Raw genomic sequence first — 21,027 nt, forward strand, 5'->3', positions numbered from 1 at the left:
CCGAGGCAGGGGCATGACTTGCCAAGTGTTTCCTGTGTGTTTTTGTGAGACTGGAGTTAAAGCAGATGCCAAATCTTCCTCTTCCCCTACGTCACACCCCAGTGCACACCTGGGCGTGCCAAATTCCCTTAAGAATCTGAACACACGAGGGAAGTTAGCAAAGTGTTCCTACAGCCACATTTGCACTTCATGCGGCTTCTCTACAGTCACGGTCTCTCTCCCTTGATCCTCACGCCAACCCTGGGAGAAAGGCAGAATGTTAACTATCATGTTGCAGAAGGGACACTGAGGCCCTGGTAGGGACAGGGACTTGCTTACAGCACAGGGTGAACCAGAATCTCTGGGCTCTGGTCCAGTGCTCTCGACCAATGCCCTGCTGCCTGCTTTACCCCATCTGCTTTGGTCATCGGATCATCGTGGAAGCAAGTCCCATCTCTGCTCCATTTGGGCTTCATGGAAGCTAGACCCATGAAGGCTAGATCCTACCCTCCAGCCATCTGGAAACACAGGTGGGTGCTATTGGTCTGATGTGCTCTTCCTCAGAGGATGTGGCCAGTAGAAACAGGGACTGAGATATCAAAACGAGCTTCCTTGAAAAAGGGTCATGAATCAAGAAGGCAAGCCAAGGGATGAAGTAGAATTATTTTTCCTGGAAATCTCTGGGAATGGGGCAGCCTTTCATCCACTGCTGCCCCCCACCCACCATGTTGGTCCAGACCACGTAGGGGCAAGGGGGAAAGAAGAAAGCCGTTAGACTGCCCCATCCCTCCCGGTCCCCTTTCCCAGCTGCTCCGCGTCCTAGCCCCGTGCCTGAGTGCCATTCTTACACTCACACCCGTGTGCACGCCCACACACACACATCACACACCTTGCTGGTCACAGTCACAGCCTGGTCTCTGTTGCTGTGGGCCAGAGGCCAGACATCCCCCTTAGGACAATTCAGAGAGTCAGGACTCAGAAGGGGGGCATCAGAGTAGCCCTGAGTGTAAGTGAACAAACTCCACATCTGGAGAAGATCTGAGTTCAAATCCCCAGACCTGAGGTGAGTCACTAGGGGCTGGGAGAGAGAGTTGAGGGCGGAATGGAAAACGGAGAGCGAGGAGAAAGGAGGAGGGACGCAATAGTGGGAGAGAGAAGTGAAAAGGGAGGGAAGCGCCATGCAAGTGCTGGAAAGAAGGGGGCAGGTGGGATGAGTCCCACGGCCCCCTCCGCAGAAACGACCACCTCCGGGACTCAGCGCTCCCTGGGGGGCAGGCTCCGCCAACCCTCGGCCACACCTCCCGTAGCTCCGGCACCCACGTCCGAAGCGCCCTGGATGGAGAGGACCGGTTCTGGCCCCACCTCCCTCCCGGCTACGCCCGCCCAGTGGTCTCTTCCGACGCTGACAGCCCCTACTCACCTGGGAACCCCCGGCGGGGCGCGGTTGGGGCGCGAGGGCACCTGGGGGGGAGGACCGAAGGGGTCAGGGGAAGCCCCCGGCCTGGATGGCACGGGGGGCGCCCCCCCCAGGGCGGACCCAGCAGGCGGAGGCCCAGGAGCAGGGCCCCGCGACCCGGGCCGGGCTGGGGGCACGGCGGGGGCTCGGCGCTGCGGAGTGGGGCTGGACGTGGGTGACCTGCGGGCGACAGAGTGCGGAAGACAAGGAAGGGAGAGATGAGCAGCTCCGCCCCCCCGGAGGCCCCGCCCCCAGCCCCGTGCTGGTCACGCCCATGCGCGCAAGCCCCGCCCTGCCGCAACCTACGTATTCCCGGAGTTTAAGGCTCGCCTCCGGTGGCTCTAAAATTCCAGCTCCACCCAGCCCCGCAGCCAGCGCTTCACGGCAAGCCCCGCCCCGCGACAAGCCCCGCCCATTTCTAAGCTCCGCCCCCTGCTCCAGGTGGGAGCCGCTCCGGTGACGCGGGCGCGCCACTGCCCGGTCCCGGCCCTCCTCCCGCGGGCCCCGGGCTGGGGGGCTTTGGGGCCGTGGGGGCCGGCCCTGGTACCTGCGTCCGGCCGGTACGCTCTGCACCTGCAGCCAGGAGTCGTCCACAGGCGGGGGCATGGGCGTGCTGACAGTGGTCGTGTTGATGTCGCCGATGATGCTGAGCGCCTCCTTCAGTGCGTGGTACATGCGCAGCATCTCGTCGCGCCGCTGCGCCTGCTCCGCCGACTCCTCCATCAGTGTGTTCTGGTCCCCGCACGAGTACAGGTTGGCCAGCAGCTCCGAGAAGATGAATTCCTTCGTCTGCGGGCGAGGAAGTGAAAAGAGGACAGGTTGAGACCCGACACCTGTACTGGGACCTGACTGCCCGGTGGGACTGTGCGCTGGACCGAGAACTCGGGCCAGGGGGTGGGGGTGGGGGGTACCCTAGCTTTGCCACCACCCGAACTCGGAGATCTCCTCCCGCTTCCCTTTCTCCGTTCTTGCTCTTTCCTCAGATGGCCCAGAGAGGAAAAGTGACCTGTTCAAGGTCATAGATTTGGGAGGGCACCAAGGGCCTGTCATGCCACCAGGACACCTAGTTGTTCAGCTTTTTTTCAGCCTCAGTTTCCCCATCTGTCAAATGGGGCAGTTCCACCCTTTCCAAGGACTTGCAGGCTCCACTGGGCCAAAATAAGGTGGATGAAAGTTTAAATTTTCTGAGCCCTTGCGTGCCTGGATTGGATGAAATGTCTGTGTGTGGGTGGGATGGGCATGGAGGAGGGCACTTGTGGGGGTGAGCACTGAGTGTTATATGGAAACCAACTTGATAATAAACTTAAAAAAGAAGTGTGTGTGTGTGTGTGTGTGTGTGTGGTAGGGGGGTGGGGGGGTGATTAATGTTCTCCTTAAACTCATGGAGAGGCACTGAGGTTTTTTATGCCATAGGCCTGTGTCTTACTTGTTATTCAGTGATATGTTGAACACCTACTATGTGCCAGGCACTGTGTTACTCTTACTATATATTCCTTTATTTCTCAACTCTATTATTATCCATGTTTTACATATAAGGGAACAGAGGCTCAGAGAGGGCAGCTGACTGAAAGTCAAACAGAATTTGTGGCAAAGCCAGGATTCAAACACAGTACTATTTCTCTGGCGGCCATGCTTTTTCACTAAGCCATGGGTGTTAGTGGTTCTGTGGGGTATGTGTTTAAAAACATGGTCTGGGAGTTCTCAAAAGATGTGATTCCTAGTCCCTTTTGGAAAACATTTAAGAATATTTGTAATGGCTTGGGTATGTGAATCGACAAAATAATATAAGGAGCTCACATTTGATTTCTTTTCGACAGCTCTGGTGTGGACCCATACCTAGCTCTCTAGAGCTGGTCCCATGGGACGAGGCTGTGCCTCCCCTGGGGCATCCTGGCTGCTGCTTCCCTGGTCCCAAAAGAGCACCCACCACCCACGAAGTGTTGCACCCACATTGTTGATCATGAGATGCATGATGGTCTTCGGCATGAGGTCCCTCACGGTCTTGTTAACGATGGCCATGTATGAGTCCACCAGGTTCCGAATGGTCTCCACCTGCCGCTCTAGCTGTGGGTCCATGGAGTGCATGAAGCTGTCCGAGCCATTCTCCTCAGTCTCGCTGGCCTGCCATTGAGAACAGAGGGCATTAGGGTGGCTGGGCTCCCGCAGCCAGGTTCCAGGCACCCCCAGGTGTCTTGGCCCCTCCAAGGGTGGCCTGGAACACTGAGGCACAGAGAACAAACGGCCTGAACACACAGATGCCAATCCCCACCCCCACCCCCTGCCCTGGATACTCTGCATCTGGGTTCCACCCAGTGCCTCTTACGACCCAGACCCTGTTCAGCCTTATCTCGGCTCTCAGTCTAGTGTCTAGAATTTGCCTGAGTTTCCTAGTCTATGATTCGGAAAGGACCTTTTCAAGGTCCCTTCCTGATTCTAAAGACTTGGCCAGGCTGGACACCTGGCTGAAGGCGAGGGAGCGGCACACTCACTTTCTCCTTGTCCTGGGAGGCCCACGCCAAAGCCATAGAGGTCACGACACCAGCATTGCCACCGCCGCCACCGCCACGAGCAAGCGCAGCCGAAGCAGACACACACAGGGAGGAAAAGGGGGGAGTGAACTCGGGGCACTCTACCCCAGCTCTAAGGCAACTCTAGACATCGCCACAGTAAAAGAGGAGGAAAGTGAAGTAGCCACAAGAAACCACCATTATATGCGGGAAACGCCATCCGTGGCAGAGGATGGTCAGGTAAAAGCCCGCATTGGAGGACGGCAGGAAGGCTTAACTCTGATCCCGCCCCAGGACAGTTAGGGGGAGGATCTGTGCTGTTTCTGAGCCCATAAGGGCTGAGGATGGTGACCCAGGACCCCTTATGGCGGGTAGCTTGCCCTCTCCCCACGCTGCCACTCACCCCGACACGCTCAGGATACACGCCAGCCCTCAGGAAGGAGGCCTTCCAGCTGTCTACCTCCTCCTGTGTCTCACAGGCCAGCTCCAGCTGCCGATAATCCTTGTAGACATTCCTACAAGGGCAGGCAGTGAGGGGAAAAGGCATTAAAACCCATTCGCCCAGGTGGTTAAGGCCATGCATGGATTGGGGTCAACATGCCTGGGGGCCATTCTTGGCTTTGTCATTTCCCAGCTGTGCGACCCTGGGCAAGTCTCCTCCTCTCTCCAAGCTTCAGTTTCCTTGTCTAGAAGATGGGTTAATAATAATGACTCGTAGGGGTGCCTGGTGGCTCAGTTGGTTGAGTGTCTGACTTTGGCCCAGGTCATGATCTCACAGTCTGTGAGTTCGAGCCCCATGTCGGGCTCTGTGCTGACAGCTCAGAGCCCGGAACCTCCTTTGGATTCTGTGTCTCCTCTCTGCTCCTCTTCTGCTTGACTCCGTCTCTCCGTCTCTGTCTCTGTCTCTCTCTCTCAAAACTAAATAAACATTAAAAAATTAAAAAAAAAATGACTCCTACCTTCCTGGGTCATTTTGAGGACCCAGTGTAAAATGCTCTATTAAAAGGTGGGGGGGGGGCGCCTGGGTGGCTTAGTCCGTTAAGCGTCCGACTTTCGCTTAGGTCATGATCTCACGGTTCGTGGGTTCGAGCCCCACATAGGGCTCTGTGCTGACAGCCAGCTCAGAGCCTGGAGCCTGTTTCAGAGTCTCTATCTCCCTCTCTCTCTGACCCTCCCCTGCTCACGCTGTCTCTCTCTCTCTCTCTCCTAGAAATAAATAAAACATTAAAAAAAATATTAAAAAAAAAAGGTGGGGGGTGGGTGCTGTGGTGCCTGGGTGGCTCAGTCGGTTAAGAGTCCAACTTCAGCTCAGGTCATGATTTCATGGTTTGTGAGTTCGAGCCCTGCGTTGGGCGCTTTGCTGACAGAGCCTACTTTGGATTCTGTGTCTTCCTCGTTCTCTGTGCCTCCCCCGCTCATGCTCTGTCTCTCAAAAATAAATAAATGTAAAAAAAAAATTCAAAATAAACTGTTTAAAAAATATAAAAAAATAAAAGGGGGACCTGGGCCCTCATAAGAGGGTCATCCCTGACCAGGTAGCCCCCAGTGGCTCCCTCCCTGGCTCTCTGGAAACCTCCCTGATGGCAACTGTACTGAACCCTCATCTTGAGTGAGCAGAAGCCCATAGGAGTCAGCCCTGGCTTGGGAGGGGAGAGACCCCGTATTGTCACAGACCCCACAGGACACTGAGCAAGGGGACCACAGAAAGGGGACCGGGCCTGATGGGCTCTTCTTTGCCCCCAGTGCCTGGCAGAGTCTCTTATGCAGAGCAGGGACTGGAAGGGAAGGAGGCGGGGAGGTTGGGAGGGGGGCAGGCGGGAAGGGGGAAGGAGATTTTGACATGAAGTTGAGCTCAGAGTAGGAACTGAGTAAATATTTGTCAAACGCATGACTTGCTGTGGGGCTTGGGGCAGGCCCCTCTCCTTTCTGCTCAGCGTGAGTGGCTTGGGGCTCACAGAGTCTGGGGACCCACCTCTGCTCAGTGTTAAAGAGGGCAAAGATATGCTTGCTCGACATGAAACCTTTCTCCACATCTCGCAGCTTCAGATTGTCTACGGACAGCATGTATTTCTTCTCTTTCTCCTGTGGATAGAGATAGGAGCAGGGGTGAGTTTGGCACTGCTCTCTGCCGCGTCTCACACCAAAGAGTGCTCCGTGCTGGGGGCGGGGGGTGGGGCTGGGGCTGTGGACCCCCAGAGTGGCCCTGGGCTTCTGGGCACCAGGGTCCCCTGAACAGGGGTCTGAAGAGACCCTGGCCATGGAGCCCTGGGCCTGCTGAGCACCTCTGGTTCCCAATGACATTCAAGCCATTCCCAAAAGCGCAGGGTGCCAAGACTGAGGGTGTTCCCAATCCCACCCCAAGGAAGCCCCGGAGGCAGCCCAGGCCAGCCCCAGCCAGGCACCCCACACTCAAGCCTCTCTCGCCCCGGGCTGGACAAAAGAGACCTGCTTAGGATGAGCTGCTGACTTCATTTCCTGACTGTGGAGACAGAGAAGGGGGGCCCCCCTGGCAGCCCCAGCGGCTTCAAAAGGCTAGCCCAGCCCACTCCCCCCAACCCGCCCATGTGTTAGCAATCAGGCACACAGCACAAACCTGGAGGTGGTGTGTCTGTGTGTGCAACGCGTGCGTGGTTGTGTGCCTGTGCGAACGCATGCTGGCCCGAGCATGTATGCCGTCACCATCGTGTACGCGTGCCCGTGTCTGTGTCGCCTAGGTGTGCGTGCGCACACGTGTGCCCATGTGAGTGTGTTTGTGTCAAGCTGGACGTGTGCATGCTTTTGTAGATGCGTGTGGCGACTGTAAATACCTGTGTTGTTCGGAACGTGCCTGTGGGCTGCCCTGTGGGCACCCAGATTTATATGCCTATGGCTTGTTGAATATGATTGGCTTGTCTGCAGCCCTCCTGGAGGAGTGACGTGTATCTGTGGATGCCCATGTGGGTGCCAGGCCAACGCATGCGCGTATACGCCTGCCATGGGTGGAGATGTCTGTAGCCTGCTATGTTCAAGGGAAGGCCCAGGGGTCTGCGGCGGAGGATAGTCCAGGATGGGGCTCTGGGGGGAGGAGAGGGTTTTGGCTGCTGGTAACCAACTTGCCCACACACCACAGGACCCGTGCTGTGGCCGGGGGAGGACGTCTATGTGGATCTCAGGGACTCAGGGCTTGGGCGCGAGCCTCGACCAGGATCACGGGTTGGGGGCTGGCTGGATTTAGGAGGACCCTGCTCCCCCGTCCTGGCGCCATCCTGCCCACCTCCTTCTGCCCCCCCACACCCGCCTGGCCCGTCCAGCCACATAAAGCCTTCTTTATGCCAGGCGGGTGGCCAGGAGCCCCAGAGGGCGGCTGGGGGAGGAGAGGAGGAAGTTGCACACACGGCCAGGGAACATCTGGAAGCATTCGAGGGAGGCCCCGCCACCACCCGCCCTGTGCTCTGGGGTTGGACTCTAGGTAGGAGCGGCCTCCTCCCCCCACCCCTCCCTTCCTGCTGGCCGGCCCCCTCCCCAGGCCCCTCCTTCCCAGCCACAGCTCCCGCTCACCCCTGCCACGTCAAAGGAGGCAGAAGGGGAGTCGGGAGCAGAGAGGGGACCACGGGCTGGCTGGGCTGGGGCTGGGGGGCCTCGGATCTCCAGGAGATGGGGCCGAAGCTCCCACCCGACGCACAGACACTGCTGCCTGGATGGACCAGAGGACACCTCCACTCCGTCTACCCAGTGTTTAGACTATCTGTTCAGGACTCCCAAATTGTACAGTAGTCTGCACATTGGTTAGGCTGGGCTGGGTTAGACCCTCGGCGCCGCCGCTGGAGAGCTGGACCGACCCCCACACGGCCATCCCAGAACCGGAGTCTGGAGACGGGGCAGGGGACTGGAGGGGGGCGGTTGGGAGGGATGCTGGGAGGAGGTGCAGAGGGAAGGGGGGCACCCTGCTGTGAGACGGGATGGGGGTGCTGATGGGTGGCAGAGGAAGAACTGAGAAGCTGGGGGGCGGGCAGTGAGGGCTGGGGATTTGGGCAGCCGCCTATCTGCCCAGAGGGCCACCCAAGTCCCAAAGACCAGAGGGCTGGTGGCTGGGTAGAGAGGGGGACAGATCACGCTCCCCGCAGCCCAGACTACCTCCATGTCCCCAAGGTGTTCTAGTGCAAAACTCCACTCACACCCAACACACACACACACATGCACGCACACACACACACGCACACACACACGATCTCAACAACTGGACATGTACACCCCCACGACTCAGGCACATACATTCCCACACCCAAACTAAAATCCCACATCTGTGCTCCTTGCACATCTCAAGTGCACACACGTGCGCACACACGCACCCTCACAATGGAACGCCAGCTCTCTCCCATCCTTACGTCCCAAATACATGCGTATTCTCGGATGTTCCACATGCACACCCTCGCTCCTCAAGTCCATTTGCCACATACTCGCACCTTCATTTGTACACCCAGCACGGGCACACACACCCCAGAGTCATACCTCAGGCACACACCGTCTGCCCCCAACCACACCGAGATGCTTACATCCCAAACACTCTCCCACAACCCCCCCACAACATCCACCAGCCTCACACACCCCACCTCACGGCATTCACTGCCCACCCCCACCCCACCCACACCAACTCCCACGCGCGGCTCCCACACACGACCCGACTCGACTGTACACACAAATCTAAAGAGACCCCATCACAGGAGGACAGGACCCCTCTTGCATACAGTTCCCTGCAGCGTAGCCCTCAGCCCCTGGTCACACGGTCCCCTGGCCTGTATAAGGAGCCCAGCACAAGGGCACCAGGAGTTCTGGGGCCAGCAGTCAGCACCCCCAGCCCATGAGGGGTCTAGGCAGCCTGCCTGAGCGACAGAGCAGGAAGCGACCCCCCCACCCGCGTCACGCCACCTCACACTCCATCCCTTCCAGGGGCCCCATGCTCCGGGAGAGGCCAGCGTTGGGGTAATGAGGTCCAGATGGCTTGGCGCCCCAGCCAGTGACGACAGAGGGCCCGGCCCAAGATCGGGGCGGGGGGGGGGGAGCTTGCCCAGGACAACTTGGAGGAAGCAGGGATCAAGGAGGGGGCTCGGAGACGAAAATCACAGCCCCCACCCCAGCCCCACTCCCCCACTGAGAGCACCCTCTCCTCTAAAAGCTTCCTCAGGAAGAAGGTCCCCTCCCCCACTCTGTGGCCAGCTGGAGTTCATTACCACAAGCCCCCCCCAATCCTCCCTATTCTCTCTGGTCACCTCTGGAATCCAGATGTGGAAGCCAAATAGACTCATTCTTAAAGGAGACCGGCAGCAAGGGAGGGAGATGTCAGGGGAGGAAGATGGCAAAAGCTCCGCCTGCCCCTGTGGGCAAGGAGGGGTTTTCTGTGGCTCCCTGACTGGGCCCCGTCCCTCCTGGCCCTTCTGCATAGAGGCACCTGGGGCACCTCCCTTGCCCCACTGAGTCCGGGGGACTGGGGTGCAGGGGTTAACAGGGCGTCTGCAGCTGGACGTGTGTGTGTCATAGACAAGCGGGGGCCACGGAGGAGGCGGCACGCCCTTGGAGCAGGAAAACAGGAAGGCCACGGGCCTGGCGGGGTCAGGGGGTGCCCAGCACCCCTGCCCACCCTCTCCAGGGCGCTGAGCCCCAGGCTCCCCGATCCTGATAAGCCGTCTTCTCTGGCCAGCCTGGATGAGCTCCCAGGATTGCCTGGATCCTTGCAGCCCACCTCCATCCAAGGGTCTTTGATGGGATTTTAAAAAACCCGTTTGTTGGGTGGTTCTGTCTACTCCAAGCCCACGGCGGTGTCCGAGCCTCACCCCCTGGCCGGTGGCCCTTCCCTTACCTCGTCGTCCTTGTACCAGGACAGATTCTCGGCCGTTAGCACAAACCAGTACTCCTTGGAGCCCCCCTTCATGATGCCAATGTTGTTGATGGTCAGCCAGCCCTTCCGGATGACCTGGGGGGTGAGAGGGCAGGAGGTCAGTGGGCAGAGGCCTGGATTCCCTGTGGAGGATGGGGTAGGCAGACAGAGGTGCTCAAAAGCCCAGGCTTCCTCTAGCTCTTGGAGGCCCTGGCCGGTCAGAGCGGGCCAGACCTGCTCCGGTTTGAACCATGAGTGAACAGACTGGAAGATGGAGGAAGGCAGAGGTCGGCTCAGGGTAAAGAGCCTTCTGATAGCTAAAGCCACCTGAGTAGGGGACTGGTAGCCTTCATGGGGGATGAGCTCCCCACTGCTCAAAGTGTGCAAGCGGAGTTGGGGTGGTCAATGGGGCAATGCGATTCTGAATGTCTTTTCAGCTTGAGATGCACCTTATTGTAAGACTTGTTTCTGACCTCAGGGACTTTGCCCATGCTGCTGCTGCCTCTGCCTGGAACGCACTTCCCCTCCTGTTAGCCTACCAAGTTCCTATGCACCCCCAGGTGTCAGCTCAGGAGTCGCATTCTCAGGTGGGCCCTCCCTGGCCCCCAGAGGATCAGGACCCCCACTAGACCATGACCTGAGCCCAAGACAGATGCTCAACCTTCTGTGACAATGGCTGAGATTCAAAATTGTGTGTGTGTGTGTGTGAGAGAGAGAGAGAAGGAGAGACAGAGAGAGAGAGATTATCTGTTGATGCCTGTCTTGCTAAACTGAACTCTCTTGCTCACTGGTATATCCCAGCACCTTGCAGTGTGCTTGGCAGACAGGAAGTGATCAGTAATCGTTTGTGACATGAATACATGAATGCAACAGTAGTAGGATTCTCCGGGTCTTTGGCCCCAGGCTCTGGACAGGAGTGGGGTGTTCAGGAGTGGGAGCAAAGGGAAGGGCTGAGCATGGATTGAACAGGCCCCTTCACCTCGGGGAGCCCAGAGTATCAGGCAAAGGTCTCTTTTCATAGTAGGAAGCTGCTGTCCCCAAGACCATCTTGAGCCATCACCATAGACCAAGGCCTGTAGATTCTACTCCAAGGGCAAGGCTACTAAGTAGACCCTAGCGGTGGGCCATATGGAGCATGGGGGAGCGCCTTCTGCTCTGTCCCCCAGCCCTGACCTCCTTGGCTTCTCTGAGCATCCAGAGAAGACATGAAGAGCACCCAGAGAAGACATGAGGAGCCCGGGGGTGGCAGGAAAGCCCTCTGGGGGTCAGGCCTGCTTATGAGGCCCTCAAAACCCTTCTGGAGTCTTCCTTGATCCTCTCTGGCTTCCCCAAGAACTTGCAGAGAACCCAAGTCCCACGGTGGATCAGTAGCTGCGCAGCTGCCTTAGCCTTTAACAGAAACAAGATAGCCAGGTGCCCCACGATCCCTCGCCCACCCTGTCTGGGTTCGGAGAGGATCCCCTCAGTGTCTCGTCACTGTCTTCCAAACTGAGTCCAAAGGCCACGCCCTGGCACTTCATACCTGGTGATTTGACCAGCAGACCTTGTCCCGCTACTTCCTGCTCTGACTTGCAGCCTTGTACTCCCTCGGCCACCCCCAGCTCTGCCAACCCCCCCTGCACCAGAGCCCTTGCACCAGACATCTCTTGCTCCCCCAGCTCCCACCCTGCCTGGGTCCCAACTGCAGGCTCAGGTCTCCAAGGGGCAAGGCTAGGGTCTGACTCGTGTCCAGGGGTCAGCACAGTGTAGACGCCACCGAGCGTTTGTTGAACCGAATTGCCCTGGGATATTACATTCATCAATGCCTTCATTCTATTGAGCATCTACTGTGTGCCAGGCCCTGGGCCGAGGGCTGAGAATTTGCTGATGGACAAGAGAGACCCAGCCCTTCCCCTCATGGGGTTTGAGAAGGAAATGGATATGAAGCCAATAATCACACAAACACCTAGATTGTTGAAAAGAAGCTATGGTCTCTGGAAAATTCCAGACAATGGCTTGTATGTACAGGTGAGGATGAGAAGCAGTGTTTCAGCAGAGATCGGAAGGGCAGAACAGGCAAGAAGAGATATGTCTCTTGATATTTCATTCATCTCATTCATCTCTTTACTCAACTCTCCGGTAGAGATGGCTACCTTAAAAACAGATTTCTCTCTTATCTATCTATTCATCTATGCATGCATCCATCTATCCGTCCATCCATCCAACAGATATTTAAGGAACACCTAGTGAGTGCCAGGCCCCCTCCAGCCATTTTCACCCACCCAGCCCACATGGTCTACCTCTGCCTGCAGTACATACTTAGTTCATGTGTGCTGATGGACAGGCTGATGGGCTATGTGTGTGGCTAAGCCTTGCCTCTGGACTAAGAGCATGTGTGGACATCCATGTGCTGGTGTGTGCAAGCAGCTCAAGCCAGAGTGCCCTTTTACCCTCTTGTGCATCCCCACTACACAGGGGCCCCCTCCTCCCCCTCACTACATAAGCCAAGAGCCCCAGTCCTGGTACTCACCAGAATCTCATCCTGCAAAGAGGTAACCATAGCAACCACGAGAAGCATCGGGAGAGAGGAGAGAGGGTTACTGAGGCAGAGTGGGAGGCTTGTGGCTGGCAGCTGACAGGCTCCCTGGCCCCTGTGAGACCCTTCCCCTCGGGGGAGGGGACTCTCAGAGCTCGGCGTCCATCCGGCACCCTCCATCCCTCCGGCTGGGGCATCTGGGTTCACTCACCTGGTTCCCTGAAGCCTTCTTCTTGTTCATTTGGTTGCTCCTCTGCTGAGCACTAACGGGGAGAGAAGGAAGAGTCTCAGAACTTCTCTCAAGAGGACTGGCTTCAATGTCACTGCTCAGTGGGCGCCACACACAGAGGGTTAGCCCAGCAGGCCTGGGTCCTGTACACACAAATGCGCGCGCGCACACACACACACGCACATTCACAGGAGGCACCACCTTCTCTGTCTAGGGAGCACTCACTTGGCAAAGCCTATGAAGTCCTCATGGTTGGTGTTCATGTAAGCCAGCTCAATGTCGATGAGGAGCATGACCTTGGAGGACACAGGTCAGCAGGCAAGTAGAAAAAGTATGACAGAGTTTTAAAATGCATGACAAGCTGGAAGAAACTTACTTGGAGCCCATATAGGATCCATCATAAATCAATCAATGCATCAGTAATCGTGTCCACAATAAATAAAAGAGTTCCTACAAGTCAGTAAGTGAAACTAACAAGAAACAAATCCAAATAGTCAGAGAACACAAATGCATAATTCATAGAAGAAATGCATATAATCAATAAGGATATGTAAAAAGATGCTCACCTTCCTTAATAAAGAAATGTAAATTAAAACAATGAGACCCTTTTATAACCTATCAAGTTAATAATAAATATTGATAGTGACCAGTGTGGGCACAACTGTGGGGAGAGGGACTCTCATATATTGTTGGTGGAAGTGTCAATCAGTATCACCTTCTTGGAGGGTAGTTTGGAAATATTTAGTAATATTAAAATGCACATATTCAGGGGCGCCTGGGTGGCTCAGTCAGTTAAGCACCTGACTTCGGCTCAGGTCATGATCTCACCGTTCGTGGGTTCAAGCCCCGCATCAGGCTCTGTGCTGACAGCTCAGAGCCTGGAGCCTGTTTCAGATTCTGTGTCTCCCTCTCTCTCTGCCCCTCCCGTGCTCACCCTCTGTCTCTCTGTCTCAAAAATAAATGAACATTAAAAAAACTTTAAAAATAAATAAATAAAATAAAATGCACATATTCATTTCTAGAAATATATGTATCGATCTAGTAGATAAACTCATCAAGTGAGCAAAGATCTATGTCCCAAGGTGTTCAGTGTGGTGTCGTTTGTAATAGAGAAAAATTGGAAACAAGCCAGTGGCCATCAGAAAGTGAAATAAATTATGGTATCCTCAAAGCAAGAAAGCACTCTACAACTATTCAAAAGAATGAGGACAGGGGTGCCTGGGTGGTATAGTCGGTTCAGCGTCCGACTCTTGATCTTGCCCAGTTTGTGAGTTCGAGTCCCACTTCAGGCTCTGAGCTGATGGTGCAGAGCCTACTTGGGATTCTCTCTCTCCTTCTCTCTGCCCCTCCCCTGCTTGTGCCTTCTCTCTCTCAAAAGAAATAAGTAAACTTTTAAAATTTTTTAAAAAAGAATGAGGACAGTCTCTAAGCTCTGGCACGGGAAGATCCCCTTTGCAAACAGTGAGGAGTAATGGGATTCATAACTAAGTCACGATTAGAATGACATTCCTTTTTTTTTTTTAAGTGGAAAGTGGAAAAAATAAAATTTGTTTAAATATTCTTGAAAGAGGGAGAGAGAGCAAGAGTGGGGGAGAGGCAGAGAGAGAGGGAGACAGAGGATCTGAAGGGGGCCCTGCGCTGACACCAGAGCGCCTGATGTGGGGCTTGAACCCACAAACCGTGAGACCATGACCTGAGCCCAAGTCAGACGCTCAATAGACTGAGCCCCCCACGGGCTCCCCAGAGTGACATCCCTGATGCTCGCCTCCGGGTTTGACCCAAGCCCCACCGCTCCCTGTAATAAGTCTGTGCTCACTGAGCCTTGAGTTCCACAGATGAAGTGTGTCTGCCTCACAGGAGTGATGTAGACACCTGAAATGAGGCAGATCACATGTCTGACATGTAATGGGGGCTCAACAGATGTTAGCTACTACAATTATCGGTAGAGGAAAAAAGCAAGACACAGAGCAGGGCTGTGGTTATGGAAGATTAAGATAGAATCTGGAGTCTGTATGTGCCTAGAAAAAAAAAAAATGCCTGGGCCCGGAAAGGAACACACCAAGCTGTTCATAATGGTTATTTTGTGGGAGGAGCTGGGGGCAGGGAAGAGTGAATGAAGAAATACTTACTTGTAATTACTTCTATACTGACTGAATATTTTATTAAGTATTTATCACTTTTGTAGTTAAAGAGATCCATAAGGATTCAGAAACACAACACATCCAGACAAAGATGTGGACAGCACCATCACAGAGAAGGGGTGGGTGAGGAGGGGACGCTGGGAATTGGGAGCCAGAGGTCAGTATAGACAGAAGGATGACTGAGGGATGAGTAAGGAGGACTCGCCCATGAGCCTCGTGAGGGCTGTGAGGGAGCCTTCTCATCTCTGCTCCTCCAGGCTCAGAGGCAGCATTCAGTGACCATGTTTGTGATTGAATGAATGAATGAATACTTGATAAATGACTACATAAAAGGAAGAGAGTGTGGCTATGACAGGTATATGGTGACTCAGAAAAATAGAATATATAGAGAGGGAGGCCCAAAGAGAAATGACCAGAGGACAGACTGCCAGAAGGTTGAGAAGGAGACGGTGGAAATGTAAGAGGGCGCAGCTCCAGTAAACAGTATGGAAAACAATATGGCGGCTCCTCAAAAAGTTAACTATAGAATTACCAAAGGATTCGGCCATCCCACTTCTGGACATATACCCCCAAAATTGGAATCAGGGTCTCAAAGAGACATGTGCACTCTAATGTTCATAGAAGCATTATTCATAAGAGCCAGAAGGTGGAAACAACCCAAATGGATAAACACTATGTGGTGTAAGTGTGCAATGGAATATTATTGAGACTTACAATGGGAGGAAATTTTGACATCTGTTGCAATATAGATGAACCTTGAGGAGATTGGGCTAAGTAAAATAAACTTGACACAAAAGGACAATTGTTGGGGTGCCGGGGAGGCTCAGTCAGTTAAGCGTCTGACTCTTGGTTTTGGCTCAGGTCATGATCTCAGAGGTTCATGAGATCGAACCCCACCTCAGACTCTGCGCTGGTAGCTCCAAGCCTGCTTGGAGTTCTCTCTCTCTCTCTGCCCTTCCCTGCTCATGCTCTCTCTCTCTTATCTCTCTTTAGTTCTCAAAAATAAATAAACAAGCTAACAAAAAAGAACTGGAATTAAAAGAAACTAGGACAATTGTTGGAAGCTTCCACCCATATGAGCTACCTAGAGAAGTCAAATTCACAGATACACAAAGTAGAACGTGGTTGCCAGGGGCTGGTGGGGAGCAGGGGATGGCAAGTCGCTGTTTGATGAACTTCAGTTTGGGCAGATGGAAAAGTTCTGGAGACAGATGGTGGTGATGGCTGTGTGACACTGTGAATGTACTTAAGGCCACTGAACTGCATGCTTAAAGATGGTTAAAATAGTAAATTTCATGTTATATATATTTTACCACAATAAAAAAGAGAAGCAGAGGGGAGCCCGATGGTTCAGTGGATTAAGTGTCTGACTTCATCTCAGGTCATGATCTCATGGCTCGTGAGTTTGAACCCTATGTCAGGCTCTGTGCTGACAGCTCAGAGCCTGGAGCCTGCTTCGGATTCTGTGTCCCTCTCTCACTCTGTCCCTCCACTGTTCATGCTCTGTCTCTCTCTCAAGAATAAATAAAACATTAAAATTTTAATTAAAAAAAAAAAAGAAGAAGAAGAAGAGACAAAATGGGAAGGAGGAGGAGAACCCGAGGGGCAGGAGGGACTCACCTGCTCCTTGGTGCGACCCTCGCGCTCCCGGATGTGGGTAGTCACGATGCGCTCCATCTCCTCCCGTAGGCGGGGGTACTGCTGGAGCTGGGGAGGGGCGGGAGGGGAGAGAGCCACGTACACAGGGGGAACCGGCGGGGAGCACCCCCACCCCACCAGAATCCAGGGATCCAGGGGCGTGGGGTGGGAGGCACACACAGAATGCCCGAGATGAGGGGAAGAGAGGCCTGGGGGTCCCAGGAAGCTGAAGGCACCAAGCCAAGGCCACCCTTTCCCCCAAGTGTAGGATCCAAATGGCAATTCAAGGGTCTTTCTGGTCCCAGGCCCTCTTCACTGGCCTACTGGGGCAGCTTCGGGGGAGGGCGGGTCCCATGGGCAGAAATGCCCCGGGGCTCAGCCTGCTCTGCCACCTTGGAAACAACACTGTTCAATTGAGGCCTTTGTTTGGGGGGCCTGTAGCTCCCAAAGCTTTCGCTGACCCTCGGGGCTACCCCTTGTCCTCCCCAAAGCTTGGGGGGACAGTCAGGTGGGGACTTGGGTGGAGAACAGCCTCGAGATTCCTATCCAGGAAGAGTCTGGGGAGGGCAGGGCCCAAGGTGCCAGTTGGCCTCCTGAGTCGGGCTGGGGACAGGCAGTAGTCCCGTCAGAGCTGGGGGGGTGGGGGGCAGGGGAAACAAGCAGGCACAGACAGGACATGCGGGAGCCCACAGGCAGGACATGCGAGGGCACAGGGTGGGCGGCATGCAGAGGGGGGTGCCAGCAGCATGAGCAGTACCCCGCGGGGGCCTGACTGGGCCCCGGGCCCCCTTGGTAGGATCCACCCAGTTTTGCCTCCCTTTGCATGCCCCGGCCTGGCACCATCATCCCCAGCCTTGTCCGCCCAGCTCCGCGCTGGCCAGCCGGCCTGTCTCTACCCCACAGCACTGGGGTAGGGGCTCAGCAGCACCCATTTCCCTCCAGCTTTTATCAACTGAGGACGAAGGGGAAGGTGCTCCAAACCCTTCTCCCTCTGCCTGTGAACTCTGCCCTCAGCTCGGCCCAGGCTGCTTCATTCTCCTTCAAGACCGTTGGATGCCACCTCCTCCAGGAAGCCTGCCCTGACCACCCCAAGAGCTGAGTTAGGGGCCTCTCTGTGCTCCCCCACCCCCCACCCAGCCCACCAACTGGATTGCGATTGCCCTGAGGGCAGGGGCAGGTCCAGGCATGAGGCTGGGGCTCAAAGAGAGCACGTTGAAGGAAAGAGAGAATGAATGAAGGATGGATGTCTTTGCCCTCCTTGCCAGGGTGAGTGGACATCGCTTCCTCTGGCTCATGAACAAGCTCCTCCTCAGGGAGGGGGCCTCGCTGAGCTGATGATGGGGACCCTCCCACAGGAACCTCGAGTCCCGCTGGCCTGTCCTCCCCACTTGGTGGTCACGTGGGACCCAGGTAGGGCCAACCTCAAATCAGTCCTGTCCCTCTGCCCATGCCTGGGTCAGGGCCCTCAGGTGGATCCTCCTATGTGGGAAGAGACCTGGAGGTTAGCATGCCCGGGTCACAGCTAGTGATTCTGAGGGCAAGATGGAGGCTAAGGAGATAGGCGGGGGGCAGGGGGAGAGGCAAGAAGATGGGGAAGAAAGTGGCACCTTGGATGGCCAGGAGAGGCAGACGTGAGAGATGGGCCGTTCCCCCCTCCGCCCTGGGCCATCCCATGGCTATGCCAAGGTGTGGCTGATGTGGCCAAGCACAGGGGACCTGGGGGAGACGTAGCCTGAGACCTGGGGCTTCAAAACGAACACTGGCTGGACGGGCCTGGTGGCCCCGCTGCCCCATGAGGCCCGAAGAGGGGCTCCTACTTCTCGAAGTCTCCAACTTGGGGCAGAGATTCAGGACTGAGTCACCAGAGGCGGAAGGCTTCCTCTGAGGTGGTCCCGAGTGCTCCCTCCCCCGGCGGGGCTGTGGCAGGGGTGGGGGTGGGGGCGGAGAGGGGGGCTGCAATTTGCCAAAGACCATGGCCGGTTCTCCCACTAACCGCCTGGACGTTACATTTGTCAAGTTTTCCACGTGTCACACATGACGGGGCAACCTCAGCCTCTTTGAGGAGTTCTGTTCCCTTTGAGCATCTTTTTCCATTCTGGCTGCCTCGGAGTATTTCCAGGACTTTTAGCCAGTTTTTAAAATGGAACATTTCTCTCTCAGTCCTTGGCCGAGTGAGTGGGGCGGTCAGCTTGGAGCCCACGAGTTAGTGGCCAAGGACGCAGGCCCCGGAGCCACATGACTCTTGTTTCAAAGCCAGCCCCTGCCCTGCTGACTGTCCTTAAAAAAGTGACTGCAACCTCTCCGAGCCTTGATTTCTCCATGCGTAAAATGGGGTAGTAACAGTGCCTTCCCTCTTAGGGTTGTTGAGAGACTGAGCAGTACAGTACGCCCCACACGCGACAATAAACTTTAGATTTCCTCCAGAGAGGAAAGTTGCAATCCCAGTAAGCCTGGGAATAGAGCTGACTATTTAGAAGCCTCTGTCAGGGGTGCCTTGCTAAACTTAGAAGACATGGGGAAGAAAAAAACAGGTGAAGATGGGTGAATTTTGCCATGCAAAGAAAAAAGATAATTACTACTTGTTAAATGAGTCAAAAGGCAAAATTTTTTAGAAGTAATTTATGGGGCGCCTGGGTGGCTCAGTCAGTTGAGCGTCCAACTCTTGGTTTCAGTTCAGGTCCTGATCTCATGATTCATGGGACTGAGCCCCGTTTTGGGCTCTGTGCTGACAGTGTGGAGCCTGCTTGGGATTCTCTCCCTCTCTCTCTGTCCCTCCCCCACTCGCTCTTCCTCTCTCAAAGTAAATAAACTTTAGAAATAAATAATATATAAGCTTTCCTCTTTTTTTAATGTTTTATTTATTTTTGAGAGAGAGAGAGAGAGACAGCATGAGCAGGGGAGGGTCAGAGAGAGAGAGAGAGAGAGAGAGGGAGACACAGAATCCGAAGACAGGCTCCAGGCTCTGAGCTGTCAGCACAGAGCCCGATGCGGGGCTCGAACCCATGAGCCATCAGATCATGACCTGAGCCAAAGACGGATGCTTAACTGACTGAGCCACCCAGGCGCCCCTAAGCTTTCTTCTTTAAAGTTTTTATTGATCCATGTTCCTCCTGACAAAAATCTACAGACTCACTGTAAGACTAAAATTTTCAAAGTGGAAATGGGAAAATTCCCATTTTCCTAGCCCTCTCTTAAAACAACAGCAATTTGGTGACTGTGCCTTTGAAATTTTATTATTTGTATATATTATTTCCTCCCCCAAATATACATTGTCTTCAGAAACCTGCTTTTTTCCCCCGACAGTACACTGTAGAGAGACCTGTGAATGGAAATAAATGTGTCTTGCCCTTCTAACATATAGTCTGTCATTGACTGAGGGATACTTTACATAATTGATCCCCTCTTGATGGATATGTGGGTTGTTTCCAAATTTTACCATTTATGATAATTACTGCTCTTTTTTTGGAATGCAATTCAGCAGAGTGTTTCATAGTTTTTAAATGTTTGTATCTAGTAATCTGTCTTCTAGGAATCTATCCTAAGGAAAAAAATCCTAGACACACAAAAGTAAACACATTAATAGATAAAGATGTTCAGGGGTGCCTGAGTGGCTTAACCGGTGGAGCCTGTGACACTTGTTCTCGGGATTGTGAGTTCAAGCCCCACGCTGGGTGTAGAGCTTACTTTTAAAAAGGAGGGGGGCACCTGGGGGGCTCAGTTGGTTGGGCAACCAACTTGGGCTCAGGTCATGATCTCGAAGTTCACAGAGTTTGAGCCCTGCATTGGGTTCTGTGCTGACAGCTCAGAGCCTGGAACCTGCTTCGGATTCTGTGTCTCCCTCTCTCTCTGCCCCTCCCCTGCTCATGCTCTGTCTGTCTCTCTCTCACTCAGAAATATTTTTTTAAAAGGTGTTCACTGTCAGATTATTTATAATATTGAAAAACTGGAGACAATTTAAATGTTCACCAGTAGAAAAACTGTTGTGTTGTGCTCGCTTCGGCAGCACATATACTAAAATTGGAAAAACTGTTGTGTAAACCATGATAAATCTTTACAGTCGAGTACCACGCAGCCACTACAAAATGTTTATGTAGTCTATGTGATAATACCCCCCAAAATGTGTGTTACTAACAGAAAAAGCAGAATGTTAATAAATTTACAGTGTGACTAGCTAACAGTAAATAAGCCTACATATAGAAAAAAAGGCTTGGAGGAATAAATAGGTAAAACTTTCTGGAGAGCAATCTTGTGAAAGTTACCAAAATTGTGAATGCTCATAATCCTCAACTAGGCAAATTCTCTGTCTAGAAATTCGCTCTAAAGAAACAACAGGAGAGGCACCTGAGAGGCTCAGCTGGTTAAGCATCCAACTCTTCATATCCGCTCAGGTCATGATGTCACAGTTTGTGAGATCGAGCCCCGTGTCGGGCTCTGCACTGACCGCGTGAAGCCTGCTTAGGATTCTCTCTCTCCCTCTCTCTCTCTCAAAATAAATAAACATTTAAAAAAAAAAAGAAGAAACGACAGGATATATATTACAAATACATCCATAAGGATGTTCACTGCAGCACCGTTTGTAAAAGAAAAAAAAGTTTGAAACAATCTAAACGTCAATAGGATATTGAGTATGTAGATCACGGCATGTTTCTATAGTGAATACGGTTCAGTAGTTCAAGGGTACGTATCTTCCTATAGTTACATATAAGGATTC

At 54.0% G+C, this 21,027-nt stretch overlaps 1 protein-coding gene across 10 annotated transcripts in view; it reads right to left on the reverse strand.

Annotated features, from left to right (window-relative positions):
- The window catches only part of DNM1 (dynamin 1), a 45,393-nt gene that overhangs the window by 2,948 nt on the left and 21,418 nt on the right, over positions 1-21,027 (reverse strand). For 9 of the 10 annotated variants that reach the window (XM_039229537.1, XM_039229540.1, XM_039229536.1 and 6 more), the window contains exons 11-21: positions 16,299-16,385; positions 12,763-12,833; positions 12,520-12,571; positions 12,303-12,314; positions 9,776-9,889; positions 5,915-6,024; positions 4,346-4,457; positions 3,925-3,936; positions 3,386-3,556; positions 1,983-2,224; positions 1,400-1,615 (exon numbers count right to left, since the gene is read on the reverse strand). In XM_039229537.1, coding sequence (XP_039085468.1) covers positions 1,400-1,615; positions 1,983-2,224; positions 3,386-3,556; positions 3,925-3,936; positions 4,346-4,457; positions 5,915-6,024; positions 9,776-9,889; positions 12,303-12,314; positions 12,520-12,571; positions 12,763-12,833; positions 16,299-16,385 — 1,199 coding nt within the window. Of the gene's footprint in view, positions 1-1,399; positions 1,616-1,982; positions 2,225-3,385; positions 3,557-3,924; positions 3,937-4,345; positions 4,458-5,914; positions 6,025-9,775; positions 9,890-12,302; positions 12,315-12,519; positions 12,572-12,762; positions 12,834-16,298; positions 16,386-21,027 lie in introns of those variants that run through there. The other variant, XM_039229546.1, reaches the window with a different exon arrangement.

The sequence above is a fragment of the Hyaena hyaena genome, unplaced genomic scaffold (assembly GCF_003009895.1).
Source record: "Hyaena hyaena isolate Hyena2069 unplaced genomic scaffold, ASM300989v1 scaffold_38, whole genome shotgun sequence".
Lineage (NCBI taxonomy): Eukaryota > Metazoa > Chordata > Mammalia > Carnivora > Hyaenidae > Hyaena > Hyaena hyaena.